This window comes from Salvelinus namaycush, chromosome 7, assembly GCF_016432855.1.
Source record: "Salvelinus namaycush isolate Seneca chromosome 7, SaNama_1.0, whole genome shotgun sequence".
Classification (NCBI taxonomy): domain Eukaryota; kingdom Metazoa; phylum Chordata; class Actinopteri; order Salmoniformes; family Salmonidae; genus Salvelinus; species Salvelinus namaycush.
In genome coordinates, this window is record NC_052313.1 from 51,869,599 (window position 1) to 51,889,834 (window position 20,236).

A 20,236-nucleotide genomic window follows, 5' to 3' on the forward strand; every position below is an offset into this window, starting at 1 on the left:
AGTTTAGAATAAAAGTAGAATGGAATGGTGCAGACACACAGTTTAGAATAAAAGTAGAATGGAATGGTGCAGACAAACAGTTTAGAATAAAAGTAGAATGGAATGGTGCAGACAAACAGTTTAGAATAAAAGTAGAATGGAATGGTGCAGACACACAGTTTAGAATAAAAGTAGAATGGAATGGTGCAGACAAACAGTTTAGAATAAAAGTAGAATGGAATGGTGCAGACACAAACAGTTTAGAATAAAAGTAGAATGGAATGGTGCAGACACAAACAGTTTAGAATAAAAGTAGAATGGAATGGTGCAGACAAACAGTTTAGAATAAAAGTAGAATGGAATGGTGCAGACAAACAGTTTAGAATAAAAGTAGAATGGAATGGTGCAGACAAACAGTTTAGAATAAAAGTAGAATGGAATGGTGCAGACACACAGTTTAGAATAAAAGTAGAATGGAATGGTGCAGACAAACAGTTTAGAATAAAAGTAGAATGGAATGGTGCAGACAAACAGTTTAGAATAAAAGTAGAATGGAATGGTGCAGACAAACAGTTTAGAATAAAAGTAGAATGGAATGGTGCAGACACAAACAGTTTAGAATAAAAGTAGAATGGAATGGTGCAGACAAACAGTTTAGAATAAAAGTAGAATGGAATGGTGCAGACAAACAGTTTAGAATAAAAGTAGAATGGAATGGTGCAGACACACAGTTTAGAATAAAAGTAGAATGGAATGGTGCAGACACAAACAGTTTAGAATAAAAGTAGAATGGAATGGTGCAGACACAAACAGTTTAGAATAAAAGTAGAATGGAATGGTGCAGACAAACAGTTTAGAATAAAAGTAGAATGGAATGGTGCAGACAAACAGTTTAGAATAAAAGTAGAATGGAATGGTGCAGACACACAGTTTAGAATAAAAGTAGAATGGAATGGTGCAGACAAACAGTTTAGAATAAAAGTAGAATGGAATGGTGCAGACACACAGTTTAGAATAAAAGTAGAATGGAATGGTGCAGACAAACAGTTTAGAATAAAAGTAGAATGGAATGGTGCAGACACACAGTTTAGAATAAAAGTAGAATGGAATGGTGCAGACACACAGTTTAGAATAAAAGTAGAATGGAATGGTGCAGACAAACAGTTTAGAATAAAAGTAGAATGGAATGGTGCAGACACACAGTTTAGAATAAAAGTAGAATGGAATGGTGCAGACACAAACAGTTTAGAATAAAAGTAGAATGGAATGGTGCAGACACACAGTTTAGAATAAAAGTAGAATGGAATGGTGCAGACAAACAGTTTAGAATAAAAGTCCCACACCAACTATCTCCAGTAAGATACCGTTGTTAAAACATAGTGTAGTTCTGTTTTACACTGTAAAAGTATCACTCACTATCTAAATGTAGTTAAGTACAGTACAGTCGTGGCCAAAAGTTTTGAGAATGACACAAATATTAATTTTCACAAAGTCTGCTGCCTCAGTTTGTATGATGGCAATTTGCGTATACTCCAGAATGTTATGAAGAGTGATCAGATGAATTGCAATTCATTGCAAAGTCCCTCTTTGCCATGCAAATGAACTGAATCCCCCAAAAACATTTCCACTGCATTTTAGCACTGCCACAAAAGGACCAGCTGACATCATGTCGGTGATTCTCTCGTTTACACGGGTGTGAGTGTTGACGAGGACAAGGCTGGAGATCACTCTGTCATGCTGATTGAGTTCGAATAACAGACTGGAAGCTTCAAAAGTAGGGTGGTGCTTGGAATCATTGTTCTTCCTCTGTCAACCATGGTTACCTGGAAGGAAACATGTGCCGTAATCATTGCTTTGCACAAAAAGGGCTTCACAGGCAAGGATATTGCTGCCAATAAGATTGCACCTAAATCAACCATTTATCGGATCATCAAGAACTTCAAGGAGAGCGGTTCAATTGTTGTGCAGAAGGCTTCAGGGCGCCCAAGAAAGGCCAGCAAGCGCCAGGACAGTCTCCTAAAGTTGTTTCAGCTGCGGGATCGGGGCACCACCAGTACAGAGCTTGCTCAGGAATGGCAGCAGGCAGGTGTGAGTGCATCTGCACGCACAGTGAGGCGAAGACTTTTGGAGGATGGCCTGGTGTCAAGAAGGGCAGCAAAGAAGCCACTTCTCTCCACGAAAAACATCAGGGACATACTGATATTCTGCAAAAGGTACAGGGATTGGACTGCTGAGGACTGGGGTAAAGTCATTTTCTCTGATGAATCCCCTTTCTGATTGTTTGGGGCATCCAGAAAAAAGCTTGTCCGGAAAAGACAAGGTGAGCGCTACCATCAATCCTGTGTCATGCCAACAGTAAAGCATCCTGAGACCATTCATGTGTGGGGTTGCTTCTCAGCTAAGGGAGTGGGCTCACTCACAATTTTGCCTAAGAACACAGCCATGAATAAAGAATGGTAACAACACATCCTCCGAGAGCAACTTCTCCCAACCATCCAGGAACAGTTTGGTGACGAACAATGCCTTTTCCAGCATGATGGAGCACCTTGCCATAAGTCAAAAGTGATAACTAAGTGGCTCGGGGAACAAAACATCGATATTTTGGGTCCATGGCCAGGAAACTCCCCAGACCTTAATCCCATTGAGAACTTGTGGTCAATCCTCAAGAGGCGGGTGGACAAACAAAAACCCACAAATTCTGACAAACTCCAAGCATTGATTATGCAAGAATGGGCTGCCATCAGTCAGGATGTGGCCCAGAAGTTAATTGACAGCATGCCAGGGCGGATTGCAGAGGTCTTGAAAAAGAAGGGTCAACACTGCAAATATTGACTCTTTGCATCAACTTCATGTAATTGTCAATAAAAGCGTTTGACACCTATGAAATGCTTGTAATTATACTTCAGTATTCCATAGTAACATCTGACAAAAATATCTAATGACGCTGAAGCAGCAAACTTTGTGAAAATTAATATTTGTGTCATTCTCAAAACTTTTGGCCACGACTGTACACAGGAGGCTGGTGGCACCTTAATTGGGGAGGACAGGCTTGTGGTAATGGCTGGAGCGAATTAGTGGAATGGTATCAAATGTGTGGTTTCCATGTGTTTGATGCCATTTCATTCTCTCCGTTAGAGCCAATATTATGGGCCGTCCTCCCCTCAGCAGCCTCCACTGGTACAGTAAATTGGCTTTGGGGTGTTGAGCTGGAGTGGGTTTGGGGAGCTGGTTTGTTGCAGCAGCAGTCCAACGTCACAGAGCAGGGAAGTCTATAACGAAGCTGCAGTGCAGATAGGATTCACAGCTCCCTACACCGCTGCTGCCTGCCAACCAGCTAATTACTACCACAGCCCAGGAGTCACAGACAAACGGACGGAAAAACAAACGGACAGAAAAACAGAAAGACACACACACACACACGTGCATGCATCAACATGCACACACAAAGACAGATGTGAAGGAAGATGGTGAGACTAAAACACTACACACTCACTAACACTAACACACAGATAGACAGATAGCGAAGTGTGTGAGAGAAAGGCAGAGTGATGGGCTGTGAAGCCGACCTGATACCAGAGTAAAACCTCTGGTGCTTCAGCATGACGTCTGTGCTGACAGACAGAAGAGCAGCAAGAGACCCCACTTCATCAGCTGCTATGGATGTCTGGCAGAGATCAATAACAGTGGAACTCTAATGTGGTTATCTGCTCATTAGCTGGCTGCACTGGGGACTGACACACACAACATAATGACTGACTGATTACTGTAGCTACTGTTCATGTTGAGGTTAATGTTGAGGTTAAGCCTGAGAGACTGCAGCTAACTAATATTACTGGTTCACAGGCTGCTTTGGGAAAGAACACGTGCCTTCATTACAGGAATGGTCAGCCCTATAGTTCAACAATGTGAATCGTTCAATAGCTAACATCATTACAGGAATGGTCAGCCCTATAGTTCAACAATGTGAATCGTTCAATAGCTAACATCATTACAGGAATGGTCAGCCCTATAGTTCAACAATGTGAATCGTTCAATAGCTAACATTATTACAGGAATGGTCAGCCCTATAGTTCAACAATGTGAATCGTTCAATAGCTAACATCATTACAGGAATGGTCAGCCCTATAGTTCAACAATGTGATTCGTTCAATAGCTAACATCATTACAGGAATGGTCAGCCCTATAGTTCAACAATGTGATTTGTTTAATAGCTAACATCATTACAGGAATGGTCAGCCCTATAGTTCAACAATGTGAATCGTTCAATAGCTAACATCATTACAGGAATGGTCAGCCCTATAGTTCAACAATGTGAATCGTTCAATAGCTAACATCATTACAGGAATGGTCAGCCCTATAGTTCAACAATGTGATTCGTTCAATAGCTAACATCATTACAGGAATGGTCAGCCCTATAGTTCAACAATGTGATTCGTTCAATAGCTAACATCATTACAGGAATGGTCAGCCCTATAGTTCAACAATGTGATTCGTTCAATAGCTAACATCATTACAGGAATGGTCAGCCCTATAGTTCAACAATGTGAATCGTTCAATAGCTAACATCATTACAGGAATGGTCAGCCCTATAGTTCAACAATGTGAATCGTTCAATAGCTAACATCATTACAGGAATGGTCAGCCCTATAGTTCAACAATGTGATTCGTTTAATAGCTAACATCATTACAGGAATGGTCAGCCCTATAGTTCAACAATGTGATTTGTTCAATAGCTAACATCATTACAGGAATGGTCAGCCCTATAGTTCAACAATGTGATTCGTTCAATAGCTAACATCATTACAGGAATGGTCAGCCCTATAGTTCAACAATGTGAATCGTTCAATAGCTAACATCATTACAGGAATGGTCAGCCCTATAGTTCAACAATGTGATTCGTTTAATAGCTAACATCATTACAGGAATGGTCAGCCCTATAGTTCAACAATGTGAATCGTTCAATAGCTAACATCATTACAGGAATGGTCAGCCCTATAGTTCAACAATGTGATTTGTTTAATAGCTAACATCCTAGACCGGGTCAGTGAGTCCGATTGTCAATAATTAACTATGCAAACTAGGGCTTGGAGAGTGAGGTTGACTTTCAGTTGAATCAAATCAAATTGTATTAGTCACATGCGCCAAATACAACAGGTGTAGACCTTACAGTGAAATGCCCCTAACCAACAATGCAGTTTCAAAAAATACGGAAAAGAATAAGAGATAAAAGTAACAAGTAATTAAAGAGCAGCATTAAAATAAATACTCTACAGTTGCTAATCTACTCTGTCGCTCTAGCCCCATACATTGTTAGCTCTAAAGAGAGTTGCCCTTAATATAACTCTTCTGTCCAGATTATAGAAATATAATTAGTAGAAGTAGGATTCTAAAGTAGTTAGTAGGATTCTAAAATCCACAAGATAGTGGTTCTGATTCTACGTTGTGATTCTAGATCGGTACCTGTCCTCGACAGCAGTGGCCCCATGAATATATAAATAGAATTGGGTAGAAAAGACAATGTAGATTGTATGATTCTACGCTGCTGTGGTTCCAGAACGTTACCTGTCCTCCACGGCGGTGGCCCCCAGCAGTATGAAGTCCTTCTCAATGAGGTCATAGGCCTCGGCCAGCTTCCTGTCTCGGTCCTGCAGGGCCAGCTTGGCGCTGTTCAGCAGGTGACACGTCTCCTCGTACTGAGCCACGCTCAACTTCCTGTACGCCACGCACAGTGTCCGTAGGCCCTCCTGAAAAGAGAGAGAGAAATAGAGAGAGCGAGAGATAATTATGTTATGCTTTGATATGATTACTGGACACTGATGTTGCGGTTGACAATCCGATAATAACAATTATTCCACTGTTCTGTTCTTTTTCCCCATTAAAAACAGTCAATGACATCACTGACAGAGCAGTGGGTTACAAAAAGCTGCAGTTTGCACAGACTGGCATCGAGGGATGTCTCACTGGGCAGAGTTTCCATACCAGTTTAGTCTGTGTCAGTAGACGTATGACCTTGACCTTTCACACAAACAAACACACACACACACACAGTGAGACCTCAGTTGTGACATTCTCTCAGCGCCAGTCTGGTTCACACCAGCTTCACCACTGGCCATCCCATTGTAACGTAACCAGGGAAACACATTCTCCCTGACAGTCAACAGAAACGGGTCGGCACCGCTGCCAACGGCAACCCAAACTGCATCACAATTATGTCATCCTTGGCAACCAGCCTGTCCTGATTCTGTCAGTGTGGCGTTGGAGAGATTGGACCAGAGCCACGGACACACAGGGATCAGTAGACTACCTCTACGTTGGCACCAAACACTCCATAATGACAGTCAATCACCATCTCAGTTACATTCCATATACAGCTGTCTTGGAACTTTTGGTGGCCAAGGACACACACATTAAGTAAGGACACTACCACTAAAAGATACAAGAATCAGATAGCATTTAGCAGGGTCTACCATACAGCCATATGACAATATACACCTCAAGCAAAGCAAAAATGAAAGTCAAAAATGCATTTGAGGTCAGCAACTCTGGAAGTGTGATTTTGGAGCTACTTTAGGACAACGGCCTCTAGTGTCTGATAGTGGCTGTATGTGTGTGTGTCCTTACCACAGCGTTGTGCTCCACTCTGGCTTTGACCTGCTCCACCTTGCCAGAGATCACCCGGGGGAAGATGGAGGAGTCGGCCCCTTTACAGAACAGGTAGTACTCCCCTGTGGACAACCACACAGTTAAAACAGGTTCCTCATTAGCAGAGAGAAGCATCATTAGTTTGCAGCAGTGTGTGGCAGACAACACTAGAGATGTTCCTCAGTGAGACTGACTCTACCGTCATTAGTATGCCTTCTGCCTGTTGACCTCCTAGCACACATATGGCCCTCTCTATTAGCATACAGCACACACACACACACACACACACACACACACACACACACACACACACACACACACACACACACACACACACACACACACACACACACACACACACACACACACACACACACACACACACACACACACACACACACACACACACACACACACGCACACACACACGCACGCACACAGAACAATGACTGGGTTGCCGTGGTAATGACTGCTTTCATCTATAAAAAGCACCAGCCACTCCCATACAGATACATCTAGTTTCTATGTTCTAGTATTATAATGGTAGTAATTGTACTATAGTACAGTAACATCTAGTTTCTGTGTTCTAGTATCATAATGGTAGTAATTGTACTATAGTACAGTACCTCTAGTTTCTGTGTTCTAGTATCATAATGGTAGGAATTGTACTATAGTACAGTACCTCTAGTTTCTGTGTTCTAGTATCATAATGGTAGTAATTGTACTATAGTACAGTACCTCTAGTTTCTGTGTTCTAGTATCATAATGGTAGTAATTGTACTATAGTACAGTACCTGTGGTGGACCTGACGATAACACTCATTCTCCTTCTCACAGAGTCAAAGGTCAATACCTCCAGTAGCTCAAACCTGGATGCAAGAGAGAGAAAGGGAGAAAGAGGTTGGGTTACTGACCACACACACACACACACACACACACACACACACACACACACACACACACACACACACACACACACACACACACACACACACACACACACACACACACACACACACACACACACACACACACACACACACACACACACAAAGATAAACTGATGCCCACAGGCCATGGCTGGAGTAATGGACACACACTGACCTCTCGACCTCATCCTCCCTATTAAGAATCTCCATGTGACTGTCCTTCAGCCGCAGATAGGTGAAGCCAAGCCTGGGGGACAGAGGAATGTACCATTACTGTCAGAACAGGGGAGCAGGTTAAACTGCAGTTAAATGAATGGCTATACAGTGCATTCGGGAAAGTATTCAGACCCCTTGACTTTTTCCATATTTTGTTACGTTACATACAGCCTTATTCTAAAATGGATTACATTCATGTAAATAAGGTATTTTTGTTTTTTATTTATAATAGAAAACCTGTTTTCGCTTCGTCATTATGGGATATTGGGTGTAGATTGATGAGGAAAAACTATTATTTAATCAATTTTAGAATAAGGCTGTAACATAACAAAATGTGGAAAAGGGGAAGGGGTCTGAATACTTTCCAAATACACTGTATATTATCTATCTATCTAGTTCATTTCAAATGCCTGGGAGTAGAAAAGACTTTCTGCCTTTGTGTGTGTGTGTGTGTGTGTGTGTGTGTGTGTGTGTGTGTGTGTGTGTGTGTGTGTGTGTGTGTGTGTGTGTGTGTGTGTGTGTGTGTGTGTGTGTGTGTGTGTGTGTATGAGTCAGTGAGTGATTGAGCGACAGTGATTGAGTGAGTGAGTGATTGAGTGGGTGATTGAGTGAGTGAGTGATTGAGTGGGTGATTGAGTGAGTGGGTGATTGAGGGAGTGAGTGAGTGATTGAGTGGGTGAGTGAGTGATTGAGTGGGTGAGTGAGTGATTGAGTGGGTGGGTGAGTGATTGAGTGGGTGGGTGATTGAGTGGGTGATTGTGAGTGAGTGAGTGAGTGAGTGAGTGAGTGAGTGAGTGAGTGAGTGAGTGAGTGAGTGAGTGAGTGAGTGAGTGAGTGAGTGAGTGAGTGAGTGAGTGAGTGAGTGAGTGAGTGTGATTGCGTGAGTGTCAAGCCAGTCACCTCTTCATGCCCTCCACCAGTGCCACCTCGTCAGGAGAGGATGATATGTAGAAGGAGGTGGCCTTGTTCTGGTGGATACCCATCTTGATGCCATCCACTGTCTCCTCCTCCTTCACCTGTACCGTGTGGCACAGACACAACGCCCGGAAGAACAACTCCTCAGACTCCTGACAAGCCAAGCACAGAGAACACGTCACACAACACACACACACGTATAAACACATAAATACAGGAAACATACATGTTTGAATACATCATTTGGATCCATAGTAAAACACAATTCATGTTTCCTGAAGATCTTGCTTCTTAGTCCTCGTACACACAGAAGACAAAGGAATGGCACAGGCTGGTCACCGGAGTGAAGCGGCCCTCTCTAGTCCTGGCACACAGCAATGTGTGTGTGTGTGTGTGTGTGTGTGTGTGTGTGTGTGTGTGTGTGTGTGTGTGTGTGTGTGTGTGTGTGTGTGTGTGTGTGTGTGTGTGTGTGTGTGTGTGTGTGTGTGTGTGTGTGTGTGTGTGAGACACTGGATCCCTGGGTGGATGAATGTGTCATCCTTAGAGAAGGTATCAGTGTCACTCTGAGTTTAGGGTTCACCCAGGACATCCAGGTAAAAGCTGTTAGTATCCAGCTGGTCTTCATAGGGTTACGGTTCACCCAGGACATCCAGGTAAAAGCTGTTAGTATCCAGCTGGTCTTCATAGGGTTACGGTTCACCCAGGACATCCAGGTAAAAGCTGTTAGTATCCAGCTGGTCTTCATAGGGTTACGGTTCACCCAGGACATCCAGGTAAAAGCTGTTAGTATCCAGCTGGTCTTCATAGGGTTACGGTTCACCCAGGACATCCAGGTAAAAGCTGTTAGTATCCAGCTGGTCTTCATAGGGTTACGGTTCACCCAGGACATCCAGGTAAAAGCTGTTAGTATCCAGCTCGTCTTCATTGGGGAATGAAACAATGTCTGACCCTGCATCAGTGGTTAGGGAGGGGTAACTTGTCCTGTACATATTCGTACAGTCCATCAAGTGACAGTGAGGCTCTCTGTCTCACCTTGCCCCCTGGTCCAGGTGAGGAGTCGATCATGTCCATGCTGGTTGCCCCTGGCATGACCTGTCCATTACAGATGGCATCAGGGACGTAAACATAGCCGTCCACACAGCACTCTATAAACTCCATGTTGTTCTCTGTCAGTGTGCCTGTCTTGTCTGTAAACACGTACTCCACCTGGAAAACACACACATTCAGGTAAGAGTGGTGAGTGTGTGTGTGTGTGTACTGTCTGTACTGTGTGTATAGCCTACCTGTCCCAGTTCTTCATTGAGGTCAGATGTGTTAACCTGAGCCCTCTCTCCTAGTTCCTCGTCAAACATCTCATCATCCCACATGATGAAGTAGGACCCCAGGAACTTCTGCATCTCCACGGTAACGTACATGGACACGGGGATGATGTAATTAAACAACACCATGAAGGCCAGGAAGTCTGTGAACGCCCGGATCAACTGGAGAGAGAGAGGAGGGAGGTATGAGGAGGGAGAGGGGGGAGGAGGGACAGTCAGAAGTGACAGGGAGAGAGAGAGGAGGGAGGGAGGTATGAAGGGAGAGGGGGGAGGAGGGACAGTCAGAAGTGACAGGGAGAGAGAGAGGAGGGAGGGAGGTATGAAGGGAGAGGGGGGAGGAGGGACAGTCAGAAGTGACAGGGAGAGAGAGAGGAGGGAGGGAGGTATGAAGGGAGAGGGGGGAGGAGGGACAGTCAGAGGTGACAGGGAGAGAGAGAGGAGGGAGGGAGGTAATGAGGAGGGAGAGGGGGGAGGAGGGACAGTCAGAGGTGACAGGGAGAGAGAGAGAAAGGGAAAGTGAGAGGTGAAAAAAACATCAGCTATTGCATAAAAATGATTGTAGTTTTATAACCTACTATATGGCGTTGCCTCTCTGTGTCAGTCTTCTGGTTGTAGAAGGGCTCGTCTTTGTCCGGGTCAGCCTGCCACACATACTTCAGCACTGTGTTGATCAGAGCCTTGCTGATCAGGATGCACAGGTACACTATCAGATACGCATTCATTGACCTGGAGGGGGGAGACAGAGAGGGGGGGGGGGGTACAGAGAGGGGGGAGAGACAGAGAAAGGTGAGAGACAGAGAAAGGTGAGAGACAGAAAGGGGGGAGAGACAGAAAGGGGGGTAGAGACAGAGAGGGTGGACCGACAGAGGGGGGGGGGGGGGGGGACAGAGAGGAGGGGTGAGAGGAGGGATGACAGAAAGGAGTAGAGACAGATGCAGAGGAAATTACATAAGAATGTCTTCAGGAAGGGTGGACGGTCTGAATGGGTCTTTAGGGGGAAATGGATATGATGCAATTAGATGGCAATCAACGTTAAGTGAACCTGTCTGGAAACATGGTAAACATGCATCATAAAGTAGAAAACACATGTTGGTGGGTCTTACTTCTCCACTGCAGAGCGTTTCTGGGACTTGGACTGGTAGTTGAGCGCCATCTTGGTCTCCATACCAGTGTAGATGGCAACAGCTAGGAGACACAAACCAGAGGGTCAACTTGGGGAGACATTTCACATCTGTGAAGATGAAGGAAAGAGACTAGGGAAGGGAACGACTTTGTAATATTGAGATGCAGCCCTGATGACAATAACATCAGTCAGATCTGACAAGTCTCTGCCGGTACTGAATACTATCATGGTGTCCTACAATTATCTGTGAAATCAACTCCCATCACACTCATCTGATTTCATAATAAGACATGGCTTGCAGTCATGTCATCTCATGCAGTGTACTGACTGCATTCCTGCTTGACAGTTTGTAATATTCTCACTCATACAGGTCTGTACAGGCCTCAGCAGCTGGTCTCAATATACAACCCACAGTGTGAACACAGGAACTTAATGATTTGGAGTGGAACCTCTAAACATTCCAAACCCATTATATGAATGAAAACTAGGAATCTATTTTAGATTCTATAACTGATGTCATTACAAGGTCACCCAGTGTAGTGTCTTTAGATTATATTAGTGATGTCATTACAAGGTCACCCAGTGTGGTGTCTTTAGATTCTATTAGTGATGTCATTACAAGGTCACCCAGTGTAGTGTCTTTAGATTCTATTAGTGATGTCATTACAAGGTCACCCAGTGTGGTGTCTTTAGATTCTATTAGTGATGTCATTACAAGGTCACCCAGTGTAGTGTCTTTAGATTATATTAGTGATGTCATTACAAGGTCACGCAGTGTAGTGTCTTTTGATTCTATTAGTGATGTCATTACAAGGTCCACCCAGTGTAGTGTCTTTAGATTATATTAGTGATGTCATTACAAGGTCACCCAGTGTAGTGTCTTTAGATTATATTAGTGATGTCATTACAAGGTCACCCAGTGTGGTGTCTTTAGATTCTATTAGTGATGTCATTACAAGGTCACCCAGTGTGGTGTCTTTAGATTCTATTAGTGATGTCATTACAAGGTCCACCCAGTGTAGTGTCTTTAGATTATATTAGTGATGTCATTACAAGGTCACGCAGTGTAGTGTCTTTTGATTCTATTAGTGATGTCATTACAAGGTCACGCAGTGTAGTGTCTTTAGATTATATTAGTGATGTCATTACAAGGTCACGCAGTGTAGTGTCTTTAGATTATATTAGTGATGTCATTACAAGGTCACGCAGTGTAGTGTCTTTAGATTATATTAGTGATGTCATTACAAGGTCACGCAGTGTAGTGTCTTTTGATTCTATTAGTGATGTCATTACAAGGTCACCCAGTGTGGTGTCTTTAGATTCTATTAGTGATGTCATTACAAGGTCACCCAGTGTGGTGTCTTTAGATTCTATTAGTGATGTCATTACAAGGTCACCCAGTGTAGTGTCTTTAGATTCTATTAGTGATGTCATTACAAGGTCACCCAGTGTGGTGTCTTTAGATTCTATTAGTGATGTCATTACAAGGTCACCCAGTGTAGTGTCTTTAGATTATATTAGTGATGTCATTACAAGGTCACGCAGTGTAGTGTCTTTTGATTCTATTAGTGATGTCATTACAAGGTCACCCAGTGTGGTGTCTTTAGATTCTATTAGTGATGTCATTACAAGGTCACCCAGTGTGGTGTCTTTAGATTCTATTAGTGATGTCATTACAAGGTCACCCAGTGTAGTGTCTTTAGATTCTATTAGTGATGTCATTACAAGGTCACCCAGTGTGGTGTCTTTAGATTCTATTAGTGATGTCATTACAAGGTCACCCAGTGTAGTGTCTTACCATATATGTGCTGTGTGTTTTTCAGTGTCGCCCCTCTGAGAAGTAGGTTCTCAGATCCCAAAGGCCTGAAGCAAACACAGAATACACTTCTCTGTTAGAATACACTTTTTTTTATTGTTGTGCAAACACACGAGCAATGACTTCCTGAAGTTGGAGTCAATTTCCTGGGTATGGATTTACCTCGCGATGGGCTCGTTTCTGTCCGAATAAATATTGATTCGGCCCACGAATCTGTCCAAGGAGAGAGGGAATGCATGTGTGAGTTGGTGTGTTTTGCGTTGTTTACAACCAGTACTGATTGTCTGGATCCAGTGTTGTGTGCAGTGTTGTCACTCACTTGTAGAGGTCTGGTTGTGGTTGTTCACATTCAATAGAAGCCTGTAGAGTATTGAAATCCTCCTCTGTGTTGAAGGCCTTAGTGTCCTGCACAGCATAGTAGGTCTTTGTGGAGGGATGGAGAGAGTCACAGCGAGATCAGGAACACAGCGAGCCAAGATGCATCTCACACTAACCCTCTAATGAAACAGAATACAAACTCTATCTCTCCATTTCGCTCCATCTCTCTATATCCCTCACATACACACTCACCCCTCTCTCTCACTCACTCACTCACTCTTTCCTCTCTGTCCCCTGTCTCCCACGCTCTCTGTCTTTCACTCTTCTGTTCTCCCTCAACTCTATCCCATTCTTTCTTTATCTCTGCCTCAGCCACCTCTCCCATCTCCCTCTTCCTCTCTCTCAGTCAGAGTGTAGTGTTACCTTGTGACTGGACTCCCCGTCCAGACTGGCTGTAGTGACAAAACAGGTCCCGTCCTCCCTACTGGTGGAGAGAAGGATGAGGTCACAGGGGAACGTCTCATCTTCCTTGATCAGCACCACATCACCCACCTGGGAGAGAGGGAAAGAAGGAAGGAAGGAAGGAAGGAAGGAAGGAAGGAAGGAAGGAAGGAAGGAAGGAAGGAAGGAAGGAAGGAAGGAAGGAAGGAAGGAAGGAAGGAAGGAAGGAAGGAAGGAAGGAAGGAAGGAAGGAAGGAAGGAAGGAAGGAAGGAAGGAAGGGTGAATGGGTGGGTTGGAAGTTAGAGCGTGAGAGAGATGTCTTTAGCTCAATAGGATAACACAGTCTTGAGTTGTCTAAAACAGTGGTTCCCAAACTGTGGGTCGGACCCACGTGTGGGTCCAGGTTGGTTGCGGGATGACATTTGTTGTGCATTGCAAAACATTTTACTTAAAAAATTGGAAATGTAAACAATTAAAACCAAATAGAAAGTGTGTAGAAAAGATAATGGACCTATATATATTTTATATAATAGTCTAGAATCTTTGAGAACTTACAATCAACAAAATAAAACTAGACAATGAGGCCCCCATAGATTGTGTTAGAATGTTTTGAGAATAAGAACACAGCATTAGCCATCTTAAAATATGCAGGAAATGTGCTTAAAAACTGCACAATTTTCTCTCAGCTCCATGACAAAATGTGTAGAATTGCAGAAAATTAGCTTTAAAATTGAAAAATGTTCTCTCCGCTGCCAAAATTATATTTTGTACTTAGTTTTTGGTCTGTTTATGTTTTTTCTCTGCTCGACCCTTATGGTGGGTCGCGACTCAAAATACACCTTCATTTGTGGGTCATGAAGCAAGAAAGTTTGCCAACCCCTGATCCAAAGAACCCAGGTTTGATCCCTGGTCATTTTCAGTTGTAGGATGATACGTACCCTCAGCTTACGACTCTGTTTCCTGATCACCTTCCCATCCTGCACCTCGTGCACAGGACACTGGTTAATAGCATTGTCTGCTTTGTGCCTGAGCCAGTCCTCATAGCCCTGTTTGATGGCCGTGACAGTGATGACAAAGAAGAGAGGTAGTCCGCTGGTGATGGGACTGGTGGGAGTGTCAATTATCAACTGAAGAGGGCGAGAGAGAAAGAGAGAATGATCTATTGTCATCTGAAACTTCTGCGTTTGCCAGATTTATATTTCTTGCCAACTAAGCCTTAAATTGACTCAAATTGAATCTACCAGTCAAGATCTGACCTGGACAAGAAATATGATGAGGAAGTAGAAATTGGCAATTCTTCTAAACTGCTCAAACAAATTCTTCGGAACAAAATTCCAGAAGGTGTACTGTGGAAAGGGAAGCAACAGCAAATGGTTATAACATGGTTGTAACGTGGTTATAACGTGATTGTAATGTGGTTGTAGCATGGTTGTGGTTCTCACCTTGGAGGAGATGATGCGGTTGTCGGGGTACCTCTGGGGAATGTAGGCCTCCGCTCCCGGTGGGGGCTCCTTGTTTCCGATGTACACCGTCCTGGTGTCCACCCAGTTCTCCTCTCCAGCACACTGCACAGAGGTCAAGACGTCAAAGGTCAATGCCAGGTCAGCACACAGGTCAGGTCAGATCATGACAGGACAAATCAGGGCAGGTCAGGACAGGACAGGAGAAGACACAGGGGCAACAAATGTAGCCTCATTGCCTGGCTGGGGGCCTGACTGGCTGGTTGTCAGGCAGTTGTTTCCTGCTCCAGCCAACATGTCTTTGTCTCACCAAACATGGTTAGTGTTGTAGAATGCAGAGACAGTCTGGCAGACACAATAGCATTACGGTCGCAAACCGTATAAATGACTGTGTTGAGCGTAATAAACTGGCGACCTAACAAACACAACACAACAGACCTCCAGTAACAGTGAGTAAGTGCTCTGAGTCATGTAACCGGGTGGGGAATGATAAATGAGTGTTGGCTACAAGCCTTCCATCTTACAATAACTCTCCCATTCAACACTAACTATGACACACGCCTATATACAAACACACACCAACACACACCACAACACCATAGGAAGGTCAACCCACTGATTTCACACCTGTCTGGAATAGTCAAATAGAATAGAATCTGATCAAACAGAATCAAATATTTTTTTTAAAAAGAGGGAAATCCAATATAATCTTAAAGTAATTTCCTTACTCGCTGAGCCTTAAGTAACTAAATGGGTTGCGTCCAGTAGAGTGCTACATGTTTGCCCATGTCTGTTTATCACCAGTGAGCTAGCTCAAGAAGCTGGACAAGCCCAGACAGAGAGACACTGAGGGGATTTGATTAATCCCCCGGGCATGCCCCAAGTGAACTGGGTTAGCATTGACTGCATTCCAATTAGAGCCGGGCGCCCCGTTCTGGGCATTCTAACGCTAACTTTCTAGCCTGTATGTTTATTGCCAATCAGAGCGTTTATATAATGCTTTCCTTAGAATACCTCCGTTGTCTGAATATAGTGTATATCCTGTTCCATGGATATTGGTCATGTCCTTTGTTTGGTTAGCATGTTATACTTTGTATGTCTCCTTAGTTATGCCACTTTGTCTTGTATCTATGTCCCCTTTATATTCCCTCCAGAGCAAAACCTTACCTACCGGCCTTTCAAGCCATTCCATATCGCCATCCTACCGCCCATGTGCTCCTGCGTCCGTTTGCGGTGCCTTTTTTAATTAGTTAATAAATATCCTGAACTGTAAACTTTGTCTTCAACCATCCTTCCTGCATTCTTACAAATGCACCATAGTGGCAATATCACTCCTCAACCTAGCCTAAGATACAGTTCCACCTAGCCTAAGATACAGTCTACCTAGCCTAAGATACAGTTCCACCTAGCCTAAGATACAGTCCGACCTAGCCTATGATACAGTTCCACCTAGCCTAAGATACAGTTCCACCTAGCCTAAGATACAGTTCCACCTAGCCTAAGATACAGTTCCACCTAGCCTAAGATACAGTTCCACCTAGCCTAAGATACAGTTCCACCTAGCCTAAGATACAGTTCCACCTAGCCTAAGATACAGTTCCACCTAGCCTAAGATACAGTTCCACCTAGCATAAGATACAGTTCCACCTAGCATAAGATACAGTTCCACTAGCCTAAGATACTGTTCCACTAGCCTAAGATACTGTTCCACTAGCCTAAGATAGTTCCACTAGCCTAAGATACAGTTCCACCTAGCCTATGATACAGTTCCACCTAGCCTAAGATACAGTTCCACTAGCCTAAGATACAGTCTACCTAGCCTAAGATACAGTCCGACCTAGCCTAAGATACAGTCCGACCTAGCCTAAGATACAGTCCGACCTAGCCTAAGATACAGTCCGACCTAGCCTAAGATACAGTCCGACCTAGCCTAAGATACAGTTCCACTAGCCTAAGATACAGTTCCACTAGCCTAAGATACAGTCTACCTAGCCTAAGATACAGTTCCACCTAGCCTAAGATACAGTTCCACCTAGCCTAAGATACAGTTCCACCTAGCCTAAGATACAGTTCCACCTAGCCTAAGATACAGTTCCACCTAGCCTAAGATACAGTTCCACTAGCCTAAGATACAGTTCCACCTAGCCTAAGATACAGTTCCACTAGCCTAAGATACAGTTCCACCTAGCCTAAGATACAGTTCCACCTAGCCTAAGATACAGGTCCACTAGCCTAATATACAGTCTACCTAGCCTAAGATACAGTTAGACCTGGTTCTTTCTGTAGACTAACTCACTGGAGCCAGACAGAGGCTGCAGGGAATGATCTTATCAACACCTGAACGGTTGCTACTCTGCATACCTAATCAATCAAACCTCAGCTATTAAAAAGGTCAGAGTGGCCAGTGTGGTTTTTCAGTATGACCTGTAAGACAAGCAAATGTGTTCAGCCATCCAGGCTCTGGTAAGCCGTGGTTCATAAGAGGCCAGTGTGAGGTGAGGAGTGTGGTTTCCTAGTATAGCCGGTGAAACAGTGCTCAGAATGCCCCTACCGCACCACGGGTCCACCCATCCATCCCATTAGACAGGGATTACATTGAGCCAGCATGTGTAGCATTAGCATCTTTAGCTAGCGGTTATGTAAGTGGGGCGAGTACAGGCTAACATCCCTTTAGATATTATTTTTACCCACAGAGGGCACTGTGATATATCGGCCAAGCAGATTAAACATCCGTTAGCTCTTGTTAATGAATTAGTCCTTTGTAGTTCAGTTGGCAGAGCATCGCGTTTGTAACACCAGGATAGTGGGTTTGATTCCCGGGACCACACATACATAGAAATGTCTGCACGCATGACTGCAAGTCGCTTTGCATAAAAGTGTCTGCTAAATGGCACAGGGACAATTGGGCTTACAGTTTCACCATACAGTATTGTTGTTGCATCACAATGTACTGTAACAAAACGTAACCTTTTTACTTATCTTATCCTGGGCAGTGTCTCTCTATTAAAACATTCAGCCCTAGTGCCCTACATGATTTCATTCATAGAACCAGATTTTCATTCAATAAAAGTTTCATTTTTTGGAGAAAATAGGAATTAGGAGTCAATCGGAAGTCAACACGTTAGTTTGTATTTAGCTAGGGTCTAACGCGCTAGCAGAGATTCAGTATTAAAGTGAATTACTCACTTTTCTCGTCCCTGAATAAGTTCTCCTGTTACCTTGGTTGGCTCCTGAGCACAAGCCTGTGTCTCACAGAGGAATGCAGCCTAATGACTGAACAAAGAACACACCTCTCTCTCTCTCTCTCTCTCTCTCTCTCTCTCTAGTATTACTATACAACAGCTGTCTCCATACCATAGTATTACTATACTACAGCTGTGTCCGGGGAATAGGATTGTTTTTCCCTAGCAACGTGCCCAAGTTTCCAGCATTGTTTCGCTGGGTTAAGTCACTGAGCACTCCTAGTCTACTCTGGTCACCCCCACTAGTGTTCAGCTATTTTGAGCTCACCTGTCTGAAACACCTCAGACAGGACAGGAGGAGACTCCACCTCTGGATCATTGAGCCTAAGGAGGTTTGAATTGGTCTTATCTGACCTGAAACAGGCCATCCAAGGGTGCATCTCAGTAGTCTATAGTGGCACCCTCTTCTAGTCTCCTTACCCTTTGACTGGTGATTCTGGGGGTAGATCCCAATATTCTATAGTGGCAAAGTCTTCTAGTATTAAGGGTTAAGAGTGGAGAAGAGGATACCACCATAGACTACTGAGATGTAGCCGTAGCTGGCCTGCTTCAGTAATCTGAGCAGCAGAAGAGATGAGAGAAGACCTAGCATGAGGAAGAGAGAGGAGAGAGGAGCAGCCTTCTGTTCTGTGTGTATCAGCAGCAGACTGAGAACAGCTGGGATCTCCTCTCCCCAGATAAAAGCTGGTCCGCTCTCTCTCACGGTCAGCCCACACTCTTGCTTTCTCTTTCCTTTTCACAATCCCAACATTTATCTTGCTCACTCAGCTCACTCTCAGACATACACCACTCCCTATCTCAGATGAGTCCCGAGAGAAAGAGCGGGTGTGAGAGAGAGAGAGAGAGAGAGGAGGCAGCTTCTACCATGAACACTGTATTGTCCTCTGCCTGACAGAGGAAAGGGAGTCACCCTCAACCAGAGAAACAACGGGTACAGACCGCAGCCATTGAGCCATCCACACAACTAGAACCAATTTAATCTATTAACTTTATGGATGATAAAGATGTATTCTATATTCTATTCTAAAAAACAACCCTCTTCCAAAACAGATTTTTTCCCCGGGCTTTAAAATATATCCTCTAAGAAATAGCACATTAACGACACAAACTCATGTTCCTGTTAGAACATGAGGGGGGGCAACGTTAATGAGGGTACAAGCCCACGCATAAATACTGCACATCCTCCCTGCCTGACGAGAACCAGTAAACACTGACGTAACATGACAGTATAGGTGAAAATAGGAGTTCCTCTACATTGTTTTCACCCATCCAGTAAGGTGTGGGATCTGTGATTAGACTACTAAGTGGGGGAGAAGGGAAGAGTGCCTTTGGTATTGGTACAGGACCACTATCTCTTGTACATGGCGTGTCATCATGGCATGTCTGCTGATAGTACACAGTCTGTTCTCGTGCTCTCATGGAGGAGAGAAGAGGAGAGCACATATAGATAGACTGGTTAGCTTGAGTCTGGAGATGCTGACAACACTCTCGTCTCACCCACTCCTCTCCTCTCTGTCTGCCTCCTGCTCTCTTCTCCCACACATCTCTCTCTCCATCTGCCTCCTGCCCTCTTCTCCCACACATCTCTCTCTCCATCTGCCTCCTGACCTATTCTCCCACACATCTCTCTCTCTCACCCCATCTGCTTCCTCCCAGCTGGCACTTTTGGTTCCTTGGAAGTTGTGGGACCAAAAAAGCCATGAGTTTCCTGATGGTTAAAACATTTTTTTTTTTTTACCGTTCAGAGAATGGAAGTGAAAATTTTGCCTCTTCTGGGAACATACATTTTTAGGTTGCAGGGAGGTTCTGAGAACGTTTATCTATGGTTCCCTGAAC

At 44.0% G+C, this 20,236-nt stretch overlaps 1 protein-coding gene across 1 annotated transcript in view; it reads right to left on the bottom strand.

The window, feature by feature from the left end:
- Positions 1 to 20,236, bottom strand: part of LOC120050518 (probable phospholipid-transporting ATPase IH) — a 64,500-nt gene that overhangs the window by 15,854 nt on the left and 28,410 nt on the right. The window contains exons 2-17 of the mRNA XM_038997109.1: positions 15,141 to 15,263; positions 14,955 to 15,044; positions 14,637 to 14,825; positions 13,680 to 13,808; positions 13,258 to 13,361; positions 13,101 to 13,151; positions 12,921 to 12,985; positions 11,103 to 11,184; positions 10,575 to 10,725; positions 9,964 to 10,161; positions 9,713 to 9,886; positions 8,666 to 8,832; positions 7,725 to 7,796; positions 7,416 to 7,489; positions 6,601 to 6,704; positions 5,542 to 5,723 (exon numbers count right to left, since the gene is read on the bottom strand). Coding sequence (XP_038853037.1) covers positions 5,542 to 5,723; positions 6,601 to 6,704; positions 7,416 to 7,489; positions 7,725 to 7,796; positions 8,666 to 8,832; positions 9,713 to 9,886; positions 9,964 to 10,161; positions 10,575 to 10,725; positions 11,103 to 11,184; positions 12,921 to 12,985; positions 13,101 to 13,151; positions 13,258 to 13,361; positions 13,680 to 13,808; positions 14,637 to 14,825; positions 14,955 to 15,044; positions 15,141 to 15,263 — 1,955 coding nt within the window. The remainder of the gene's footprint in view (positions 1 to 5,541; positions 5,724 to 6,600; positions 6,705 to 7,415; positions 7,490 to 7,724; positions 7,797 to 8,665; positions 8,833 to 9,712; positions 9,887 to 9,963; positions 10,162 to 10,574; positions 10,726 to 11,102; positions 11,185 to 12,920; positions 12,986 to 13,100; positions 13,152 to 13,257; positions 13,362 to 13,679; positions 13,809 to 14,636; positions 14,826 to 14,954; positions 15,045 to 15,140; positions 15,264 to 20,236) is intronic.